General features: G+C 46.8%; 1 protein-coding gene across 1 annotated transcript in view; it reads right to left on the minus strand.

Moving 5' to 3' along the window:
- LOC135506628 (ligand-dependent nuclear receptor corepressor-like protein) overlaps positions 1 to 24007 on the minus strand; it is a 44900-nt gene that overhangs the window by 20553 nt on the left and 340 nt on the right. Inside the window, exons 2-7 of the mRNA XM_064925949.1 lie at positions 14079 to 14144; positions 13706 to 13776; positions 12232 to 12346; positions 11682 to 11873; positions 8321 to 8425; positions 7801 to 7870 (exon numbers count right to left, since the gene is read on the minus strand). Of these exons, the coding sequence (XP_064782021.1) occupies positions 7801 to 7870; positions 8321 to 8425; positions 11682 to 11873; positions 12232 to 12346; positions 13706 to 13776; positions 14079 to 14144 (619 nt within the window). The remainder of the gene's footprint in view (positions 1 to 7800; positions 7871 to 8320; positions 8426 to 11681; positions 11874 to 12231; positions 12347 to 13705; positions 13777 to 14078; positions 14145 to 24007) is intronic.

Below are 24007 nucleotides of genomic sequence, written 5' to 3' on the forward strand. Positions count from 1 at the left end.
CCAGAGGACTGACAGTCTACAGCCTGGCCATACTGATACCAGAGGACTGTCCCAATTCATCCACCACTAGACAGACAGTCTACTGATACAGACCACCTAACACTGTCCCACTACATCCACCACTAGACAGTCTACTGATACAGACCACTAACACTGTCCCACTACATCCACCACCAGACAGTCTACTGAAACAGACCATCTAACACTGTCCCACTACATCCACCACTAGACAGTCTACTGATACAGACCACCTAACACTGTCCCACTACATCCACCACTAGACAGTCTACTGATACAGACCACCTAACACTGTCCCACTACATCCACCACTAGACAGTCTACTGATACAGACCACCTAACACTGTCCCACTACATCCACCACTAGACAGACAGTCTACTGATACAGACCACCTAACACTGTCCCACTACATCCACCACTAGACAGTCTACTGATACAGACCACCTAACACTGTCCCACTACATCCACCACTAGACAGACAGTCTACTGATACAGACCACCTAACACTGTCCCACTACATCCACCACTAGACAGTCTACTGACACAGACCACCTAACACTGTCCCACTACATCCACCACTAGACAGTCTACTGTACAGACCACCTAACACTGTCCCACTGCATCCACCACTAGACAGACAGTCTACTGATGATACAGACCACCTAACACTGTCCCACTACATCCACCACTAGACAGTCTACTGATACAGACCACCTAACACTGTCCCACTACATCCACCACTAGACAGTCTACTGATACACACCACCTAACACTGTCCCACTACATCCACCACTAGACAGTCTACTGATACAGACCACCTAACACTGTCCAACTACATCCACCACTAGACAGTCTACTGATACAGACCACCTAACACTGTCCACGACATCCACCACTAGACAGACAGTCTACTGATTAACCACCTAACACTGTCCCACTACATCCACCACTAGACAGTCTACTGATACAGACCACCTAACACTGTCCCACTACATCCACCACAGACAGTCTACTGATACAGACCACCTAACACTGTCCCACTACATCCACCACTAGACAGTCTACTGATACAGACCACCTACACAGACAGTCTACAGCCTGTCTATATTGATACAGTCCACACCACTAGACAGACAACTGCTATACTGTACCTAAGGACTGTACATCCACCACTAGACAGACAGTCTACAGTCTACTGATACAGAGGACTGTCCACTACATCCACCACTAGACAGTCTACTGTCCCACTAACATCCACCATCCAGACAGACAGTCTACTGATACAGACCACCTAACACTGTCCCACTACATCCACCACTAGACAGACAGTCTACTGATACAGACCACTAACACTGTCCCACTACATCCACCACTAGACAGTCTACTGATACAGACCACCTAACACTGTCCCACTACATCCACCACTAGACAGTCTACTGATACAGACCACCTAACACTGTCCCACTACATCCACCACTAGACAGACAGTCTACTGATACAGACCACCTAACACTGTCCCACTACATCCACCACTAGACAGTCTACTGATACAGACCACCTAACACTGTCCCACTACATCCACCACTAGACAGACAGTCTACTGATACAGACCACCTAACACTGTCCCACTACATCCACCACTAGACAGACAGTCTACTGATACAGACCACCTAACACTGTCCCACTACATCCACCACTAGACAGTCTACTGATACAGACCACCTAACACTGTCCCACTACATCCACCACTAGACAGACAGTCTACTGATACAGACCACCTAACACTGTCCCACTACATCCACCACTAGACAGTCTACTGATACAGACCACCTAACACTGTCCCACTACATCCACCACTAGACAGACAGTCTACTGATACAGACCACCTAACACTGTCCCACTACATCCACCACCACTACTGATACAGACCACCTAACACTGTACATCCACCACTAGACAGTCTACTGATACAGACCACCTAACACTGTCCCACTACATCCACCACTAGACAGACAGTCTACTGATACAGACCACCTAACACTGTCCCACTACATCCACCACTAGACAGTCTACTGATACAGACCACCTAACACTGTCCCACTACATCCACCACTAGACAGTCTACTGATACAGACCACCTAACACTGTCCCACTACATCCACCACTAGACAGTCTACTGATACAGACCACCTAACACTGTCCCACTACATCCACCACTAGACAGACAGTCTACTGATACAGACCACTAACACTGTCCCACTACATCCACCACTAGACAGACAGTCTACTGATACAGACCACCTAACACTGTCCCACTACATCCACCACTAGACAGTCTACTGACAGACCACCTAACACTGTCATCCACCACTAGACAGTCTACTGATACAGACCACCTAACACTGTCCCACTACATCCACCACTAGACAGTCTACTGATACAGACCACCTAACACTGTCCCACTACATCCACCACTAGACAGACAGTCTACTGATACAGACCACCTAACACTGTCCCACTACATCCACCACTAGACAGACAGTCTACTGATACAGACCACCTAACACTGTCCCACTACATCCACCTAACACTGACTAGACAGTCTACTGATACAGACCACCTAACACTGTCCCACTACATCCACCACTAGACAGACAGTCTACTGATACAGACCACCTAACACTGTCCCACTACATCCACCACTAGACAGTCTACTGATACAGACCACCTAACACTGTCCCACTACATCCACCACAGACAGTCTACTGATACAGACCACCTAACACTGTCCCACTACATCCACCACTAGACAGACAGTCTACTGATACAGACCACCTAACACTGTCCCACTACATCCACCACTAGACAGTCTACTGATACAGACCACCTAACACTGTCCCACTACATCCACCACTAGACAGTCTACTGATACAGACCACCTAACACTGTCCCACTACATCCACCACTAGACAGTCTACTGATACAGACCACCTAACACTGTCCCACTACATCCACCACTAGACAGACAGTCTACTGATACAGACCACCTAACACTGTCCCACTACATCCACCACTAGACAGTCTACTGATACAGACCACCTAACACTGTCCCACTACATCCACCACTAGACAGACAGTCTACTGATACAGACCACCTAACACTGTCCCACTACATCCACCACTAGACAGACAGTCTACTGATACAGACCACCTAACACTGTCCCACTACATCCACCACTAGACAGTCTACTGATACAGACCACCTAACACTGTCCCACTACATCCACCACTAGACAGACAGTCTACTGATACAGACCACCTAACACTGTCCCACTACATCCACCACTAGACAGACAGTCTACTGATACAGACCACCTAACACTGTCCCACTACATCCACCACTAGACAGTCTACTGATACAGACCACCTAACACTGTCCCACTCCACACATCCACCACTAGACAGTCTACTGATACAGACCACCTAACACTGTCCCACTACATCCACCACTAGACAGTCTACTGATACAGACCACCTAACACTGTCCCACTACATCCACCACTAGACAGACAGTCTACTGATACAGACCACCTAACACTGTCCCACTACATCCACCACTAGACAGTCTACTGATACAGACCACCTAACACTGTCCCACTACATCCACCACTAGACAGACAGTCTACTGATACAGACCACCTAACACTGTCCCACTACATCCTACCACTAACACTGTCCCACTACATCCACCACTAGACAGACAGTCTACTGATACAGACCACCTAACACTGTCCCACTACATCCACCACTAGACAGTCTACTGATACAGACCACCTAACACTGTCCCACTACATCCACCACTAGACAGACAGTCTACTGACACAGACCACCTAACACTGTCCCACTACATCCACCACTAGACAGTCTACTGATACAGACCACCTAACACTGTCCCACTACATCCACCACTAGACAGTCTACTGATACAGACCACCTAACACTGTCCCACTACATCCACCACTAGACAGACAGTCTACTGATACAGACCACCTAACACTGTCCCACTACTCCACCACTAGATAGACAGTCTTATACAGACCACCTAACACTGTCCCACTACATCCACCACTAGATGGTTTTACAGACCACTAACACTGTCCCACTACATCACCACTAGACAGACAGTCTACTGATACAGACCACCTAACACTGTGTACATCCACCACTAGACAAGTCTATGGTAACCATAACACTGTCCCACTACATCCACCACTAGACAGACAGTCTACTGATACAGACCACCTAACACTGTCCCACTACATCCACCACTAGACAGACAGTCTACTGATACAGACCACTAACACTGTCCCACTACATCCACCACTAGACAGTCTACTGATACAGACCACTAACACTGTCCCACTACATCCACCACTAGACAGACAGTCTTTGATACAGACCACCTAAACTGTCCCACTACATCCACCACTAGACAGTCTACTGACACCTGTCCCACTACATCCACCACTAGACATGGTACATCTGGAAGTCAAACCACCTAACACTGTCCCACTACATCCACCACTAGACAGAATCTAGACAGACCACCTAGTCCCATGGACATTATGGCAGACAGTCTACTGATACAGACCACCTAACAGGTCCCACTACATCCACCACTAGACAGTCTACTGGTACAGGGCTAACACTGTCCCGCTACATCCACCACGGGACCACCTAACACTGTCCCACTACATCCACCACTAGACAGCTGGCAGACCACCTAACACTGCTGGACATCCCACCACTAGACAGTCTACTGATACAGACCACTAACACTGTCACTAGACAGTCTACGGACCACTAACACTGATCCACCACTAGACAGACAGTCTACTGATCAGACCACCTAACACTGTCCCACTACATCCACCAGACAGACAGTCTACTGTACAGACCACCTAACACTGTCCCACTACATCCACCACTAGACAGTCTACTGATACAGACCACTCACTGTCCCACACATCCACCACTAGACAGACAGTCTAGGGAGACCACCTAACACTGTCCCACTACATCCACCACCACTAGACAGACAGTCTCAGACCACCTAACAACAGACAGTCTACTGATCAGACCACCTAACAGACACCACTAGACAGTCTACTGATACAGACCACCTAACACTGTCCCACTACATCCACCACTAGACAGACAGTCTACTGATACAGACACTGTCCCACTAGTCACTAGACAGTCTACTGATACAGACCACCTAACACTGTCCCACTACATCCACCACTAGACAGTCTACTGATACAGACCAGTAACACTGTCCCACTCAGACCACTAGACAGTCTACTGATACAGACCACCTAACACTGTCCGCTACATCCACCACTAGACAGTCTACTGATACAGACCACCTAACACTGTCCCACTACATCCACCACTAGACAGACAGTCTACTGATACAGACCACCTAACACTGTCCCACTACATCCACCACTAGACAGTCTACTGATACAGACCACCTAACACTGTCCCACTACATCCACCACTAGACAGACAGTCTACTGATACAGACCACCTAACACTGACATCCACCACTAACAGTCTACTGATACAGACCACCTAACACTGTCCCACTACATCCACCACTCAGACAGACAGTCTACTGATACAGACCACCTAACACTGTCCCACTACATCCACTAGACAGTCTACTGATACAGACCACCTCACTGCATCCACCACTAGACAGTCTACTGATACAGACCACCTAACACTGTCCCACTACATCCACCACTAGACAGTCTACTGATACAGACCACCTAACACTGTCCCACTACATCCACCACTAGACAGTCTACTGATACAGACCACCTAACACTGTCCCACTACATCCACCACTAGACAGTCTACTGATACAGACCACCTAACACTGTCCCAGACATCCACCACTAGACAGACAGTCTACTGATACAGACCACTAACACTGTCCCACTACATCCACCACTAGACAGACAGTCTACTGATACAGACCACCTAACACTGTCCCCACTACACACCACTAGACAGTCTACTGATACAGACCACCTAACAGTCCCACTACATCCACCACAGACAGGTCAGACCACACTAACACTGTCCCAGAGACAGTCTACTGATACAGACCACCTAACACTGTCCCACTACATCCACCACTAGACAGACAGTCTACTGATCACCACACACTGTCAGACATCCACTAGACAGTCTACTGATACAGACCACCTAACACTGTCCCACTACATCCACCACTAGACAGACTGTACAGACCACACTCCCAGTCACTAGACAGACAGTCAGACAACTACTGTCCCACTACATCAGACAGTCTACTGACACAGACCACCTAACACTGTCACTACATACTAGACAGTCTACTGATACAGACCACCTAACACTGATCCCACCACTAGACAGTCTACTGATCAGACCACACTGTCCGCTACGGGAGGACAGTCTATCAGACCTAACACTGTCACTACATCCACCACTAGATAGACAGTCTACTGATACAGACCACCTAACACTGTCCCACTACATCCACCACTAGACAGTCTACTGATACAGACCACCTAACACTGTCCCACTACATCCACCACTAGACAGACAGTCTACTGATACAGACCACCTAACACTGTCCCACTACATCCACCACTAGACAGTCTACTGATACAGACCACCTAACACTGTCCCACTACATCCACCACTAGTCAGACAGTCTAGATACAGGTCCCACTACATCCACCACTCAGACAGACAGTCTACTGATACAGACCACCTAACACTGTCCCACTACATCCACCACTAGACAGTCTACTGATACAGACCACCTAACACTGTCCCACTACATCCACCACTAGACAGTCTACTGATACAGACCACCTAACACTGTCTACATCCACCACTAGACAGTCTACTGACACAGACCACCTAACACTGTCCCACTACATCCACCACTAGACAGACAGTCTACTGACACAGACCACCTAACACTGTCCCACTACATCCACCACTAGACAGACAGTCTACTGATACAGACCACCTAACACTGTCCCACTACATCCACCACTAGACAGTCAGATACAGACCACCTAACACTGTCCCACTACATCCACCACTAGACAGACAGTCTACTGATACAGACCACCTAACACTGTCCCCACTAGACATCCACCACCTAACAGACCAGACAGTCTACTGATACAGACCACCTAACACTGTCCAACTACATCCACCACTAGACAGTCTACTGATACAGACCACCTAACACACTACATCCACCACTAGACAGACAGTCTACTGATACAGACCACCTAACACTGTCCACTACATCCACCACTAGGTCTACTGATGGGTTCATCCACCCTGACAGTGTGGCTCTAGGTCCCCTACATCCACCACTAGACAGTCTACTCAGATCCACCACTAGACAGACAGTCACCTAACACTCCCTACATCCACCACTAGACAGTCCTGTACAGACCACCTCACTGTCACTACATCCACCACTAGACAGGTTCCAGACCACCTAACACTGTGGCTCTAGGTCTCTGTTGGGTTCATCCACCACTAGACAGACAGTCTACTTGGTTCTAACACTGTCCTGTTGACAGGTTCTCAGTCCTGTTGGGTTAGACAGACACTGGTGTCCTCTAGGTCCTGTTGGGTTTTCTACCTGGTATTGGTTCTAAGTCTGTTGGGTTCTCCAGTCCTGTTGGGTTCCTCACCTGCTTTGTGAATGGTTCGACGTGGAGTCCTGTTGCAGGTTCTCTGCCTGGTCAGTGTCCGCTACTAGGTCTAGTTGGGTTCTCAGACAACTAGTCAGTGTGAGCACAATGTCTAGGTCCTAGTTGGGTTCTCAGACAACTAGTGGTCGGCACACTGTCCGCTACGGGAAGTCAGACCTAGTTGAGGTTCAGAGGTCAGACAACTGGTCGAGTGGCTCTAGGTCCTAGTCAGAGGGATAGTCTACCTGGTATTGGTTCTAAGTCAACTAGTCAGGGTTCTCAGACAGCTAGTCAGACAACTAGTCAGGGTCGGCACACTGTAGCTCTAGGAATGACAACTGTCAGGGTTCTACCTGGTATTGGTTCTAAGTCTGTTGGGTTCTCAGTCCTGTTGAGGTTCCTACCTAGTGTGGTTCTAAGTCCTGTTGGGTTCTCTACCTGGTGTGGCTCTAGGTCTGTTGGGATCTCTACCTGGAGGTGACTCTATGTCAACTGTTAGTCAGGTCAGAGGTTTCCCTACCTGGTTGGGTTCTAGGTCCTGTTGTCGAGCACACTGTCCCTACGGAGGAATCAGGTATCAGTTCAGAGGTCAGACAACTAGTCAGAGGGTCGAGCACACTGTCCGCTACGGGAGGAGGCTCTATGATCTGTTGGGTTCAGAGGTCTACCTGGTATTGGTTCTAGGTACGGGAGGAATCAGACAACTAGTCAGGTTCTCAGTGTGGCTCTGTCCTGTTGGGTTCGAGAATTCAGACACACTACCTGTCAGTGACAAATCAGACACACTGTCCGCTAGGAATCTATGTCCTGTTGGGTTCTCACCTGGTGTGGCTCTAGTCAGAAGTCCTGTTAGAAATGTTGGGTTCTAGGTACTGTTGGGTTCTCTACCTGGTGTGGCTCTAGGTCCTGTTGGGTTCTCTACCTGGTATTGGTTCTAAGTCCTGTTGGGTTTCAGTCCTGTTGGGTTCCCGAACTGGTGTGGTTCTAAGTCCTGTTGGGTTCTCTACCTGGTGTGGCTCTAGGTCCTGTTGGGTTCTCTACCTGGTTGGCTCTAGGTCCTGTTGGGTTCTCTACCTGGTGTGGCTCTAGGTCCTGTTGGGTTCTCTACCTGGTATTGGTTCTAAGTCCTGTTGGGTTCTCAGTCCTGTTGGGTTCCCTACCTGGTGTGGTTCTAAGTCCTGTTGGGTTCTCTACCTGGTGTGGCTCTAGGTCCTGTTGGGTTCTCTACCTGGTGTGGCTCTAGGTCCTGTTGGGTTCTCTACCTGGTATTGGTTTTAAGTCCTGTTGGGTTCTCTACCTGGTGTGGCTCTAGGTCCTGTTGGGATCTCTACCTGGTGTGGCTCTATGTCCTGTTGGGTTCCCTACCTGGTATTGGTTCTAGGTCCTGTTGGGTTCTCTCGTGGTGTGGTTCTAGGTCCTGTTGGGTTCTCTACGTGGTGTGGTTCTAGGTCAAAGATGCGACGAGGATTCTAATATCCCATAACTTTTTGCATAAACGAGGAAGAATTCTAAGCAAAAGGAAACCAGCAATGCTAGTTAGCAACGGCACTGGTCCCAATGAATCTGTGTATGGTGCTACAATGTTATCCTGACCTGGGTAATCCTCAACCTAGGTGTGGGTTCTCTCCCAGAGCAGCCTACTACAAAGCAGGATCAAATAGTTAGCCAGGTATCGTTGATAGCACGGATGTTATAAATATCACCCGGGACTATGAGCCGCAGTGTTCGGCGTTCTTCCTTTCTGTTGTCCTGGAGTCTACAACTCCAGAACCTAGAAAGTACCAGGATGTACCTAATGTTCTTCAGCATTTCAACTTTGATAAGCAACGAGAAATAATTCATTTAAAAATAACAAAAAAAAAGCTAAACTTATAGATATGCGTTTTTGGGTGTTGAATCAATCGACCCTTTGCTAAAACCTTCTGGCTCCCTTGGATAGTGATGCAACCTCTGGTTCCCTTGGATACTGATGCAACCTCTGGTTCCCTTGGATACTGATGCAACCTCTGGTTCCCTTGGATACTGATGCAACCTCTGGTTCCCGTGGATACTGATGTAACCTCTGGTTCCCTTGGATAGTGATGCAACCTCTGGTTCCGTGGATACTGATGCAACCTCTGGTTCCCTTGGATACTGATGCAACCTCTGGTTCCCTTGGATACTGATGCAACCTCTGGTTCCCGTGGATACTGATGCAACCTCCGACAGCGTTTTCCCCGGAAGCCCATTTCCCCTTCTAACCGTTGGAGAAATCTCCTCACAATGATCTCAAACTATGTTTTTAATGCACGCAATTAAAATAAACACGGCTAAATCAGGAAACTCTTGGGTATATGTTGTGGTGGATTGTCGCTACAATGTCTTCACGGGAAACCTGGTCAAGTTGTTTTGCAGTGTGGCTAGCCACTGAATACACCCTGTATAGTACGAGTTGCTAACCCATTTGGGGATTATAAAAGTGCTTTCAAATCGTTTGCTGATGTCGACAGCAAGATGAGTTAAAATTCCTAATATAGCCAACTTAGCTAGCTAGCATCCATTTAGAGAAAACAAGTTCTAGCAAGTGGCTAGCTAGCGTTAACAACGTTTGGTGGTCAATAAGAAAGACCAAGCTAACCAGCTGAGCTAAGCTAACCAGCTAAGCTAACCAGCTGAGCTAAGCTAACCAGCTAAGCTAACCAGCTGAGCTAAGCTAACCAGCTGAGCTAGCAAACACTAAAAAATTATATAGTTTTGGGATTCTAATAATACTCCCAACAGGCTCTGCATTTCAGGAATCAGTACCTGGTTCGCTGTTTAATTATTTAACCATTTAAACAATGATTTTTTTAAAGAAAACTCAGATTTTTTCCCACTGCCCTTGATGCGTTTCGGGCTCAACGACAGTTGCTATCCCTTGGAGCGTTGCAATTGGTTGCCCAAAATTCCAGGGCGGGGCTTAGCGAAAGAGTCAATTAGACCGTGCCCATTTTAAGCTCATCTTTAAAAAAAACGATGTAAAAATAGTTAGGCAAGTTAGCTGGCTAACTCATTGTTCCCGCTTTGTAGTATACCCCACCTTCAGTGGGTTCTAAGCCCTGTTGCGCTCTCTACCCGGTATGGGTTCTAAGCCCTGTTGCTCTCTCTACCCGGTGTGGGTTCTATGTTCTGTTGGGTTCTCTACCCGGTGTGGGTTCTAAGCCCTGTTGGGCTCTCTGCCCAGTGTGGGTTCTAAGCCCTCTTCGGCTCTTTGCCCGGTGTGGGTTCTAAGCCCTGTTGCGCTCTCTACCCGGTGTGGGTTCTAAGCCCTGTTGCGCTCTCTACCCGGTGTGGGTTCTAAGCCCTGTTGCGCTCTCTACCCGGTGTGGGTTCTATGTTCTGTTGGGTTCTCTACCCGGTGTGGGTTCTAAGCCCTGTTGGGCTCTCTGCCCAGTGTGGGTTCTAAGCCCCCTTGGGCTCTTTGCCCGGTGTGGGTTCTAAGCCCTGTTGGGCTCTCTACCCGGTGTGGGTTCTAAGCCCTGTTGGGCCCTCAACCCGGTGTGGGTTCTAAGCCCTATTGGGCTCTCTAACTGGTGTGCATTCCAAGTCATGTTGGGTCCTCTACCTGGTGTGGATTCTAAGTCCTGTTGGGTTCTCTATCTGGTATTGGTACTATGTCCTGTTGGGTTCTCCATCTGGTGTTGGTTCTCTACCTGGTATGGGTTCTAAATCCTGTCATGTTCTCTTCCTGGTATGGGTTCTAAGTCCTGACGAGTTCTCTTCCTGATGTGGGTTCTAAGTCATGTTGGGTTCTCTATCTGCTATTGGTTCTATGTCCTGTTGGGTTCTCTACCTGGTATGGGTTACAAGTCCTGTCGAGTTCTCTTTCTGGTGTGGGTTCTATGTCCTGTCGGGTTCTGTACCTGGTGTGGGTTCCTCCTCCTGGTTCCGTGTCACAGTGAGGTCTAGAGGTGAGTCGAGGTCAGAACGCGGGGAGCCTGTGGTGGTGGTAAGGCGTGTCTTGGAGGCGTACTCCATGGCAAACTGCCTCACCATCCTCTTCATCAGTTCCTGGGCCACCAGAGGGACGTTAGGGTCTCCGCTGGACGCCAGCTCTGGACAGACAGCCAATCACAGGTAAGCACACTGTCTACGTACATTTATCTTAGCCAATCACAGGTAAACACACTGTCTACATACATGTATCTCAGCCAATCACAGGTAAACACACTGTCTACGTACATTTATCTCAGCCAATCACAGGTAAGCACACTGTATCGTACATTTATCTCAGCCAATCACAGGTAAGCACACTGTCTACGTACATTTATCTCAGCCAATCACAGGTAAACACACTGTCTACGTACATGTATCTTAGTGCGTATAAACCAGGTAACCAACGATGCTACGTAGCGCTGTTAGCATTAAGAGTGTAAACGCCGTCATCTCTGTTCTAGTCGGACGGGGACTCACCTTTCTTATGGAACACAGCGTGGAGGAACCTGTGAGCTGATAGGCTGCTGTCCGAGAGGGAAGGGGCTTGGGAGGGCGTGTCGTCTGAGGGGGAGGCGGCCACTGGGACATGGTCCTATTAGAGGAGGAAGAGACAATGACATCACCGACGCGTCGTAACAACATATACAAAACTGCAACAACGCCGCCGTAGGCGGTTCCTCTGCCCAGACGCCTGACAGATCTTACAACGTCTGGATCCATATTTTATATATCAGCTAACCGCATCATAATGTCCCATGACGCAGTCCATGACGCGACACGCAACCATTGGTTGATGAACGCAACGTCTGAGCAGGGAACACAACCAACGTCACCTGACGACAACCGCTCCAAATATTCAGTGACTGACAGAGAAACCCAGTAAATCTGATATTATTATACAAATATTCAGTGACTGACAGAGAAACCAGGGTAATATGATATTATTATACAAATATTCAGTGACTGACAGAGAAACCCAGTAAATATGATATTATTATACAAATATTCAGTGACTGACAGAGAAACCCAGTAAATCTGATATTATGGAACTAAACGGAAGCGTTACCGTGAGAGCTGGAACTAAACTGAAACATTTCCGTGAGAGAGCTGGAACTAAACTGAAGCGTTTCCGTGAGAGAGCTGGAACTAAACTGAAGCATTTCCGTGAGAGCTGGAACTAAACTGAAGCGTTTCCGTGAGAGAGCTGGAACTAAACTGAAGTGTTTCCGTGAGAGAGCTGGAACAAAACTGGAGCGTTTCCGTGAGAGAGCTGGAACTAAACTGAAGCATTTCCGTGAGAGAGCTGGAACTAAACTGAAGCGTTTCCATGAGACAGCTGGAACTAAACTGAAGCGTTTCCGTGAGAGAGCTGGAACTAAACTGAAGCGTTTCCGTGAGACAGCTGGAACTAAACTGAAGCGTTTCCTTGAGAGCTGGAACTAAACTGAAGCGTTTCCGTGAGAGAGCTGGAACTAAACTGAAGCGTTTCCGTGAGAGAGCTGGAACTAAACTGAAGCGTTTCCGTGAGAGAGCTGGAACAAAACTGGAGCGTTTCCGTGAGAGAGCTGGAACTAAACTGAAGCGTTTCCGTGAGAGAGCTGGAACTAAACTGAAGCGTTTCCGTGAGAGCTGGAACTAAACTGAAGCGTTTCCGTGAGAGAGCTGGAACTAAACTGAAGCGTTTCCGTGAGACAGCTGGAACTAAACTGAAGCGTTTCCGTGAGAGAGCTGGAACTAAACTGAAGCGTTTCCGTGAGAGAGCTGGAACTAAACTGAAGCGTTTCCGTGAGAGAGCTGGAACTAAACTGAAGCGTTTCTGTGAGAGAGCTGGAACTAAACTGAAGCGTTTCCGTGAGAGAGCTGGAACTAAACTGAAGTGTTTCCGTGAGACAGCTGGAAGTAAATCAAGACAGAAAATAGCAGTCCGTTTGTATCACGGAGCTGAACTTACATTGATCAGCAGGCTGCAGAAGGAACAACTGGCTTTCACTGCCCAGTCTTCTAGCTCCTCGGGTTCACAGTCTGGAAACACACACACGCACGCACGCACGCACGCACGCACACACACACACAGTCAGTAAAGTCTCAGTGGCACCAACTGGGAGTGAACACGTGTACACACACGATCATATGTCAAAGACAAGACTCATGTCTAACACAAAATACCTGTACGCAAATACACACACACACACACACACACACACACACACACACACACACACACACACACACACACACACACACACACACACACACACACACACACACACACACACACACACACACACACACACACACACACACACACACACACACACACTCACCATCAAAAATATTGAGGTCTCTGAGCAGCAACGGGCCATAGATTCCCTCCAGAATGCTCTCGAACCCTGGAATACACATATCAACTAGTGGTTAGAGTGTAGAGGAGGCAGGTAGCCTAGTGGTTAGAGTGTAGAGGCGGCAGGTAGCCTAGTGGTTAGAGTGTAGAGGTGGCAGGTAGCCTAGTGGTTAGAGGAGGCAGGGTAGCCTAGTGGTTAGAGTGTAGAGGAGGCAGGTAGCCTAGTGGTTAAGAGTGTAGGGGCGGCAGGTAGACTAGTGGTTAGAGTGTAGGGGCGGCAGGTAGCCTAGTGGTTAGAGTGGAGAGGAGGCAGGTAGCCTAGTGGTTAAGAGTGTAGGGGCGGCAGGTAGACTAGTGGTTAGAGTGTAGGGGCGGCAGGTAGCCTAGTGGTTAGAGTGTAGAGGCGGCAGGTAGCCTAGTGGTTAGAGTGTAGAGGAGGCAGGTAGCCTAGTGGTTAGAGTGTAGAGGAGGCAGGTAGTCTAGTGGTTAGAGTGTAGAGGAGGCAGGAAGCCTAGTGGTTAGTGTAGAGGAGGCAGGTAGTCTAGTGGTTAGAGTGTAGAGGAGGTAGGTAGCCTAGTGGTTAGTGTAGAGGAGGCAGGTAGCCTAGCGGTTAGAGTGTAGGGGCGGCAGGTAGACTAGTGGTTAGAGTGTAGGGGAGGCAGGTAGCCTAGTGGTTAGAGTGTAGGGGAGGCAGGTAGCCTAGTGGTTAGAGTGTAGAGGAGGCAGGTAGCCTAGTGGTTAGAGTGTAGAGGAGGCAGGTAGCCTAGTGGTTAGAGTGTAGAGGAGGCAGGTAGTCTAGTGGTTAGAGTGTAGAGGAGGCAGGAAGCCTAGTGGTTAGTGTAGAGGAGGCAGGTAGTCTAGTGGTTAGAGTGTAGAGGAGGTAGGTAGCCTAGTGGTTAGTGTAGAGGAGGCAGGTAGCCTAGCGGTTAGAGTGTAGGGGCGGCAGGTAGACTAGTGGTTAGAGTGTAGGGGAGGCAGGTAGCCTAGTGGTTAGAGTGTAGGGGGAGGCAGGTAGCCTAGTGGTTAGAGTGTAGAGGAGGCAGGTAGCCTAGTGGTTAGAGTGTAGAGGAGGCAGGTAGTCTAGTGGTTAGAGTGTAGAGGAGGTAGGTAGCCTAGTGGTTAGTGTAGAGGAGGCAGGTAGCCTAGCGGTTAGAGTGTAGGGCGGCAGGTAGACTAGTGGTTAGAGTGTAGGGGAGGCAGGTAGCCTAGTGGTTAGAGTGTAGAGGAGGCAGGTAGCCTAGTGGTTAGAGTGTAGGGCGGCAGGTAGCCTAGTGGTTAGAGTGTAGGGAGGCAGGTAGCCTAGTGGTTAGAGTGTAGAGGAGGCAGGTAGCCTAGTGGTTAGAGTGTAGAGGAGGCAGGTAGTCTAGTGGTTAGAGTGTAGAGAGGAGGTAGGTAGCCTAGTGGTTAGTGTAGAGGAGGCAGGTAGCCTAGCGGTTAGAGTGTAGGGGCGGCAGGTAGACTAGTGGTTAGAGTGTAGGGGAGGCAGGTAGCCTAGTGGTTAGAGTGTAGGGGAGGCAGGTAGCCTAGTGGTTAGAGTGTAGAGGAGGCAGGGTAGCCTAGTGGTTAGAGTGTAGAGGAGGTAGGTAGCCTAGTGGTTAGAGAGTAGAGGAGGTAGGTAGCCTAGTGGTTAGAGTGTAGAGGAGGTAGGTAGCCTAGTGGTTAGAGTGTAGAGGCAGCAGGTAGCCTAGTGGTTAGAGTGTAGAGGAGGCAGGTAGACTAGTGGTTAGAGGAGGCAGGTAGCCTAGTGGTTAGAGTGTAGAGGCAGGTAGCCTAGTGGTTAGAGTGTAGAGGAGGCAGGTAGCCTAGTGGTTAGAGTGTAGGGGAGGCAGGTAGCCTAGTGGTTAGAGTGTAGAGGAGGCAGGTAGCCTAGTGGTTAGAGTGTAGAGGAGGCAGGTAGTCTAGTGGTTAGAGTGTAGAGGAGGTAGGTAGCCTAGTGGTTAGTGTAGAGGAGGCAGGTAGCCTAGCGGTTAGAGTGTAGGGGCGGCAGGTAGACTAGTGGTTAGAGTGTAGGGGCGGCAGGTAGACTAGTGGTTAGAGTGTAGGGGAGGCAGGTAGCCTAGTGGTTAGAGTGTAGGGGCGGCAGGTAGCCTAGTGGTTAGAGTGTAGAGGAGGCAGGTAGCCTAGTGGTTAGAGTGTAGAGGAGGCAGGTAGTCTAGTGGTTAGAGTGTAGAGGAGGTAGGTAGCCTAGTGGTTAGTGTAGAGGAGGCAGGTAGCCTAGCGGTTAGAGTGTAGGGGCGGCAGGTAGACTAGTGGTTAGAGTGTAGGGGAGGCAGGTAGCCTAGTGGTTAGAGTGTAGGGGAGGCAGGTAGCCTAGTGGTTAGAGTGTAGAGGAGGCAGGGTAGCCTAGTGGTTAGAGTGTAGAGGAGGCAGGTAGACTAGTGGTTAGAGTGTAGAGGCGGCAGGTAGCCTAGTGGTTAGCGTGTAGAGGAGGCAGGTAGCCTAGTGGTTAGAGTGTAGAGGAGGCAGGGTAGCCTAGTGGTTAGAGTGTAGAGGAGGTAGGTAGCCTAGTGGTTAGAGTGTAGAGGAGGCAGGTAGCCTAGTGGTTAGAGTGTAGAGAAGGTAGGTAGCCTAGTGGTTAGAGAGTAGAGGAGGTAGGTAGCCTAGTGGTTAGAGTGTAGAGGAGGTAGGTAGCCTAGTGGTTAGAGTGTAGAGGCAGCAGGTAGCCTAGTGGTTAGAGTGTAGAGGAGGCAGGTAGACTAGTGGTTAGAGGAGGTAGGTAGCCTAGTGGTTAGAGTGTAGAGGCAGCAGGTAGCCTAGTGGTTAGAGTGTAGAGGAGGCAGGTAGTCTAGTGGTTAGAGTGTAGAGGAGGCAGGTAGTCTAGTGGTTAGAGTGTAGAGGCGGCAGGTATCCTAGTGGTTAGAGGGTAGAGGAGGCAGGTAGACTTGTGATTAGAGTGTAGAGGAGGTAGGTAGCCTAGTGGTTAGAGTGTAGAGGCGGCAGGTATCCTAGTGGTTAGAGTGTAGAGGAGGCAGGTAGACTTGTGGTTAGAGCGTGGAGGCGGCAGGTATCCTAGTGGTTAGAGTGTAGAGGAGGCAGGTAGACTAGTGGTTAGAGCGTTGGGCCAGTAAGGTTTCTAGATCGAATCCCCCGAGCTGACCAAGGTATTTCCCTGAGCTGACAAGGTAAAAATCGTTCTGCCCCTGAACAAGGCAGTTTAACCCACTGTTCCCCGGTAGGCCGTCATTGTAAATAAGAATGTGTTCTTTAACTGACTTGCCTAGTTAAAAAAAAAAGGTTAAAATATGTTGGTTTTTTCTCTCATTAAAATCAACACACACACCTTTCTCTGACTGTGCCGGCATTGGGCTCATTGGTTGGCTGCTGAGTGGGATGAACGGCTCACAGTAACGGCTGGAACGGAGTCGATGGAATGGAATCAAACCTGTCGTTTCCATGTGATTGAATCCATTCCATTGAATCCAGTTCCAGCCGTTACTATGAGCCTTCCTCCCCTGAGCAGCCTACACTAATGTGTGTGTGTGTGTGTGTGTGTGTGTGTGTGTGTGTGTGTGTGTGTGTGTGTGTGTGTGTGTGTGTGTGTGTGTGTGTGAAATAACACCATGACTGTCTGGTAGCTATAACTCACCAATGTAATAGGAGAAAAAAGGTCGACAGTTTGAATGGTGAGGCTATTCATTAACAAACATCTAAACCAACCAGTTTAAATACACCGGATTGTGTTTTAAACTAGATACCTTTTGACTCGGTGGACACTAGCTAGCAAGCTCAGTTCTAATATCAAGAGACATATTGCTCCCTGTAGAATAGCAATGACAGCGGTCTTCAACTCCAGCCCGGTCTCAGAGCAAAACGTAGTAGAATAGTTATGACAGCAGTCATCAACTCCAGCCTGGTCTCAGAGCAAAACGTAGTAGAATAGCTATGACAGCAGTCTTCAACTCCAGCCCGGTCTCAGAGCAAAATGTAGTAGAATAGCTATGACAGCAGTCTTCAACTCCAGCCTGGTCTCAGAGCAAAACTATGACAGCAGTCTTCAACTCCAGCCTGGTCTCAGAGCAAAACGTAGTAGAATAGCTATGACAGCAGTCTTCAACTCCAGCCTGGTCTCAGAGCAAAATGTTTCTCCTCAGTCTAGACGCAAATCAAGCTCCCGGAAGCGCATACGGTGGTCATCAGCACTCCTCCCACAAGTCTCCAGAAAACTTGTTAGATTGCTAATATTTATAAAAAAAACACTTATTGGGGTAGAATTATGCTAACCCTTTTTGTAATCGTCTTTTCTTGCGAGCTTGCTGATTAGCTTCCGAGGTTAGCTGGCTAGTTAGCGACAGGCAGTAGTTATTGGAGACGGAGGCAGCGTTTCTTAGCCAGTCGATATCATGAATCAGCCGGCATCATTTTTATGGATATATATACAAATAAAATGTCAACTGAACAACAAAAAAAGTTTAAATTAAGTGCAGCTGTTTTGCATAGATACAGAACAAAAAGACTGAACGACTGGGTCGCGTCTCTGGCAACCGAACCAATAGCACGAACGACCAGCCGGCTTGGGGAGCAACCCTAGATTTGCAGACTACATCCAGTTTGCTGAGTGTTGGGGGCGATTTTGTAAATAACATGGCCGAAGTCGAGGATCGGTAGGGTAGTCCGTTTTACGAGGGTATGTTTGGCAGCATGAGTGAAGGAGGCTTTGTTTGCAAAATAGGAAGCCGAATTTAGATTTGATTTTGGATTGCAGATGCTTAATGTGAGTCTGGAAGGAGAGTTTACAGTCTAACCAGACACCTAGGTATTTGTAGTTGTCCACGTATTCTAAGTCAGAGCCGTCCAGAGTAGTGATGTTGGACAGGCGGGCAGGTGCGGGCAGCAATCGGTTGAAGAGCATGCATTTTAGTTTTACTAACATTTAAGAGCAGTTGGAGGCCACGGAAGGAGAGTTGCATGGCATTGAAGCTCGTCTGGAGGTTAGTTAGCACAGAGTCCAAAGAAGGGCCAGATGTATACAGAATGGTGTCGCCTGAGTAGAGGTGGATCAGAGAATCACCAGCAGCGAGAGCGACATCATTGATATATGCAGAGAAAAGAGTCGGCCCGAGAACTGAACCGTGTGGTACCCCCATAGAGACTGCCAGAGGTCCGGACAACATGCCCTCCGATTTGACACACTAAACTCTATCTGAGAAGCAGTTGGTGAACCAGGCGAGGCAGTCATTAGAGAAACCAAGGCTGTTTAGTCTGCCAATAAGAATACAGTGATTGACAGAGTTCGAAAGCCTTGGCCAGGTCGATGAAGACGGCTGCACAGTACTGTCTTTTATCGATGGCGGTTATAATATCGTTTAGGACCTTGAGCGTGGCTGAGGTGCACCCGTGACCAGCTCTGAAACCAGATTGCATAGTGGAGGAGGTACGGTGGGATTCGAGATGGTCAGTGATCTGTTTGTTAACATGGCGTTTGAAGACTTTAGAAAGGCAGGGCAGGATGGGTATCGGTCTGTAACAGTTTGTGGAGTCGAGAGTGTCTCCCCCCTTTGAAGAGAACTTCAGTTTGTTGTTGTCGCCTTGTGTTATTATGAAATTATTAACTGGACATGTTTAGTTAATTGGCAGTTATCAAAAAATATTATTATTAAAACGCATTATATTATTATCAAAAAAGCATTATATTGATGTTAACATTTGTCAGATTAGGCTACAAGTTAAACATAAAATAAACAAATAAACAAACACTGGCTGTTGTTGACAAGCACCCTCATATTATTTCCTATTTAATGAAGTGATTGAAATGCCCTTCATCCTCAATAGTCTATTCCAGCAGACTACCGGAAATCAACAACAACAACAACAACAACAACAACACCTCGCTACTCATGTTTAATACATGTGTCTGTTAATTTGAACCATTCAAGCTGCTAAAATCATTCAGTTTACATCTTGACTACTGCAGACTATCTGAAATGAGAGGTGGGCCTCGTGTGTGTGTGTGTATCATGTGTTGTTTATGTCTCTGAAATAAGATGCTGACCTGCGTGTGTGTGTGTGTGTGTGTGTGTGTGTGTGTGTTGTGTGTGTGTGTGTGTGTGTGTGTGTGTGTGCGTGTATGTGTCATGTGTTGTTTAGGTCTCTGAAATAAGATGCAGGACTCGCGTGTGTGTGTGTATGTGTGTGTGTCATGTGTTGTTTAGGTCTCTGAAATAAGATGCAGGACTCGTGTGTGTATCATGTGTTGTCCATGCCTATTGAAATGACAAGTCAATCTCGCAAATGGGCCATTTTATAACCGTTTATAGTCTTAACATGGTGGGTTGTTGCATATGGCCCATATACCACGGCTAACGGCTGGATCCAGGCACTTGGTATTAGGTGTTTCACTAGGAGCCCCATTAGCCTGTTGCAAACGTAGCAGCTCCACTTCCTGGGGTCCAAACAGAACACAGAACACAGAGCACAGAGCACAGAACACAGAACACAGAGCACAGAACACAGAGCACAGAGCACAGAACACAGAACACAGAGCACAGAACACAATTCAGAACATCAATAGACAAGAACAGCTCAAGGACAGAACTATATACATTATTAAAAAGGCACATGTAGCCTCCATATCAACGCAAACACACAAACTATCTGGGTCAAATAGGGGAGAGGCGTTGTGCCGTGAGGTGTGGCTTTATCTGTTTTTTTAAACCAGGTTTACTGTTTATTTAAAGCAATATGAGATGGAAGGAAGTTCCATGCAATAAGGGCCCTATATAATACTGTACGTTTTCTTGAATTTGTTCTGGATTTGGGGACTGTGAAAAGACCCCCGAGGGGCACGTCTGGTGGGGTAAGTGTGTGTGTCAGAGCTGTGTGTAAGACGATTGTGAAAACAATTTGGGATTTTCAACACAATGTTTCTTATAAAAACAAGAAGTGATACAGTCAATCTCTCCTCAACTCTTAGCCAAGAGAGACTGGCATCCATAATATTAATATCAGCCCTCTGATTACAATGAAGAGCTAGACGTGCCTCTCTGTTCTGGGCCAACTGCACTAGACCTTAAGCATTGTGCTTAAAGCCAATTTATTCTCGATTCTGAAATTGTGGTCGGAGGCGCCATATGGAAGGAGACCAAATTGAGTTCATCATCACTCCCACATGCTGTTACGATGCGGACGGCTCCGTACTGGCTCCGCTTTGACATGACAGGTTGATGGTAGCTGGGGGGGGACTTCCTGTATAAACACAAACTCATTTCCTTCACAGCAGCTCTGCGCTGCTCGCGAGAAGTATGACTGAGTTCTGCTGAGGCCATATCACAGTAAATGCTGATTGGCCACTGCAGACATTTCCTGGACCGTGCAGACTTAACCGTGATATATTGGCCATATACCCCCCCCCCTCCTCATGCCTCGTGTCTTAAATCACAGCAGTCAAACTAATTCAAATACATGTGGATGGATAAAAAAAAACTGGTGAGTTTAAATAAAAAGGTGAATTGTGTTTTCTCTTGCGACATATAGTCAACATTTGATTATTAAATTTGCAATTAGTATTTTAATGAAAAATTAATTTTGCTTCCAACATCATTACAGGTTACGTCGATATTCCTTCATTTTGATGCGATAAGATTATGGAAAAAAGTGTTTATCCGCCCAATCTGGCAACTCTCTCTCTCCACGGAAGTGGGCTAGTTCAGGCCTTTTGGCAGGTCATTTGGCTAAATATTTGCACTTGACCTGGCAACCCTATCGGTAACATTAGCTAACGTTACAGTCATAACCACCTTCCCCAAAATAACCTAAACAATAACTGGTACAGATCCCGGTTGTCAATGTCTAGCTAACATATTTAAACAGCTGGCGGGCGAACATAACCTATAAAACAACTGTATAGCACGAAACTGGTATTCTAACATGTTTTATTAACAATTAAACGTTAGCTGGTATACTTATCAACAATATAACGCCATCCTAACTAAACGTTTCCTATACAAATGAGTATGAAAATATCTATTTTTAAAGCGTTATTTTGAGTGTAATGTTTACTGTTCATTTCTATGTTTTTTGGTTTATTTCACTTGTTTTTGGCCAATGTAAACATGTTTCCCCATGACAATAAAGACCCTTGACTTGAATGACAGCTAGTTATAGTAACATAACAAACACGGCAGCTAGTTATAGTAACCATAACAAACACAGCAGCTAGTTTTAGTAACCATAACAAACACAACAGCTAGTTATAGTAACCATAACAAACATGGCAGCTAGTTATAGTAACCATAACAAACACGTTATAGCTAGTTATATTAACATAACAAACACGGTACAGCTAGTTATAGTAACCATAACAAACACGGCAGCTAGTTATAGTAACCATAACAACCACTGCAGCTAGTTATAGTAACCATAACAAACACATTATAGCTAGTTATAGTAACCATAACAAACACGTTATAGCTAGTTATAGCAACCATAATAAACACAGCAGCTAGTTATAGTAACATAACAAACACGTTATAGCTAGTTATACTAATCATAACAAACACAGCAGCTAGTTATAGTAACATAACAAACACGTCATAGCTAGTCATAGTAACATAACAAACACAGCAGCTAGTTATAGTAACCATAACAAACACGTTATAGCTAGTTATACTAATCATAACAAACACAGCAGCTAGTTATAGTAACATAACAAACACGTTATAGCTAGTTATAGTAACCATAACAAACACAGCAGCTAGTTATAGTAACCATAACAAACACAGCAGCTAGTTATAGTAACATAACAAACACAGCAGCTAGTTATATTAACATAACAAGCACGTTATAGCTAGTTATAGTAACCATAACAAACAGCTAGTTATAATAACATAGCGTTATAGCTAGTTATAGTAACCATAACAAACACAGTTATAGCTAGTTATAGTAACCATAACAAACACGTTATAGCTAGTTATAGTAACCATAACAAACACGTTATAGCTAGTTATAGTAACATAACAAACACGGTACAGCTAGTTATAGTAACCATAACAAACACGGCAGCTAGTTATAGTAACATAACAAACACGTTATAGCTAGTTATAGTAACCATAACAAACACGGTATAGCTAACAAACACGTTATAGTAACCATAACAAACACGGCAGCTAGTTATAGTAACATAACAAACACGTTATAGCTAGTTATAGTAACCACAACAAACACATTATAGCTAGTTATAGTAACCATAACAAACACGGTATAGCTAGTTATAGTAACCATAACAAACACGGCAGCTAGTTATAGTAACATAACAAACACGTTATAGCTAGTTATAGTAACCATAACAAACACGTTATAGCTAGTTATAGTAACCATAACAAACACGTTATAGCTAGTTATAGTAACCACAACAAACACGGTATAGCTAGTTATAGTAACCATAACAAACACGTTATAGCTAGTTGTAGTAACCATAACAAACACGGTATAGCTAGTTAAGCTAATCCAACTAGCTCGTTAGCTGCTAGAAATTATGGACTTCTACGAGGTGTTTTTACAAGGACGTACATTGGAAACAGCCAAGACAGGACAAAGAGAAACGGAGTCAACAGAAAACGGACATGCTAAACTACCTGCAGTTATTAAAGACAGCTTGTAAAGGCATTTAGCATTAGCGGCTAACGTTAGTTACCTGCTGTTATTAAAGGCATTTAGCATGAGCGACTAACGTCATTTACCTGCCGTTATTAAAGGCAGCTTGTAAAGGCATTTAGCATTAGCGGCTAACGATAGTTACCTGCAGTTGTAAAGGTATTTAGCATTAGCAGCTAACGTTAGTTACCTGCTGTTGAAAAGGTATCTAGCATTAGCGGCTAACGTTAGTTACCTGCTGTTGAAAAGGTATCTAGCATCAGCGGCGAATGTCAGTTACCTGCCGTTATTAAAGGCAGCTTGTAAAGGCATTTAGCATTAGCA

The sequence above is a fragment of the Oncorhynchus masou genome, chromosome 20 (genome assembly GCF_036934945.1).
Source record: "Oncorhynchus masou masou isolate Uvic2021 chromosome 20, UVic_Omas_1.1, whole genome shotgun sequence".
In the NCBI taxonomy this organism is placed as follows: domain Eukaryota; kingdom Metazoa; phylum Chordata; class Actinopteri; order Salmoniformes; family Salmonidae; genus Oncorhynchus; species Oncorhynchus masou.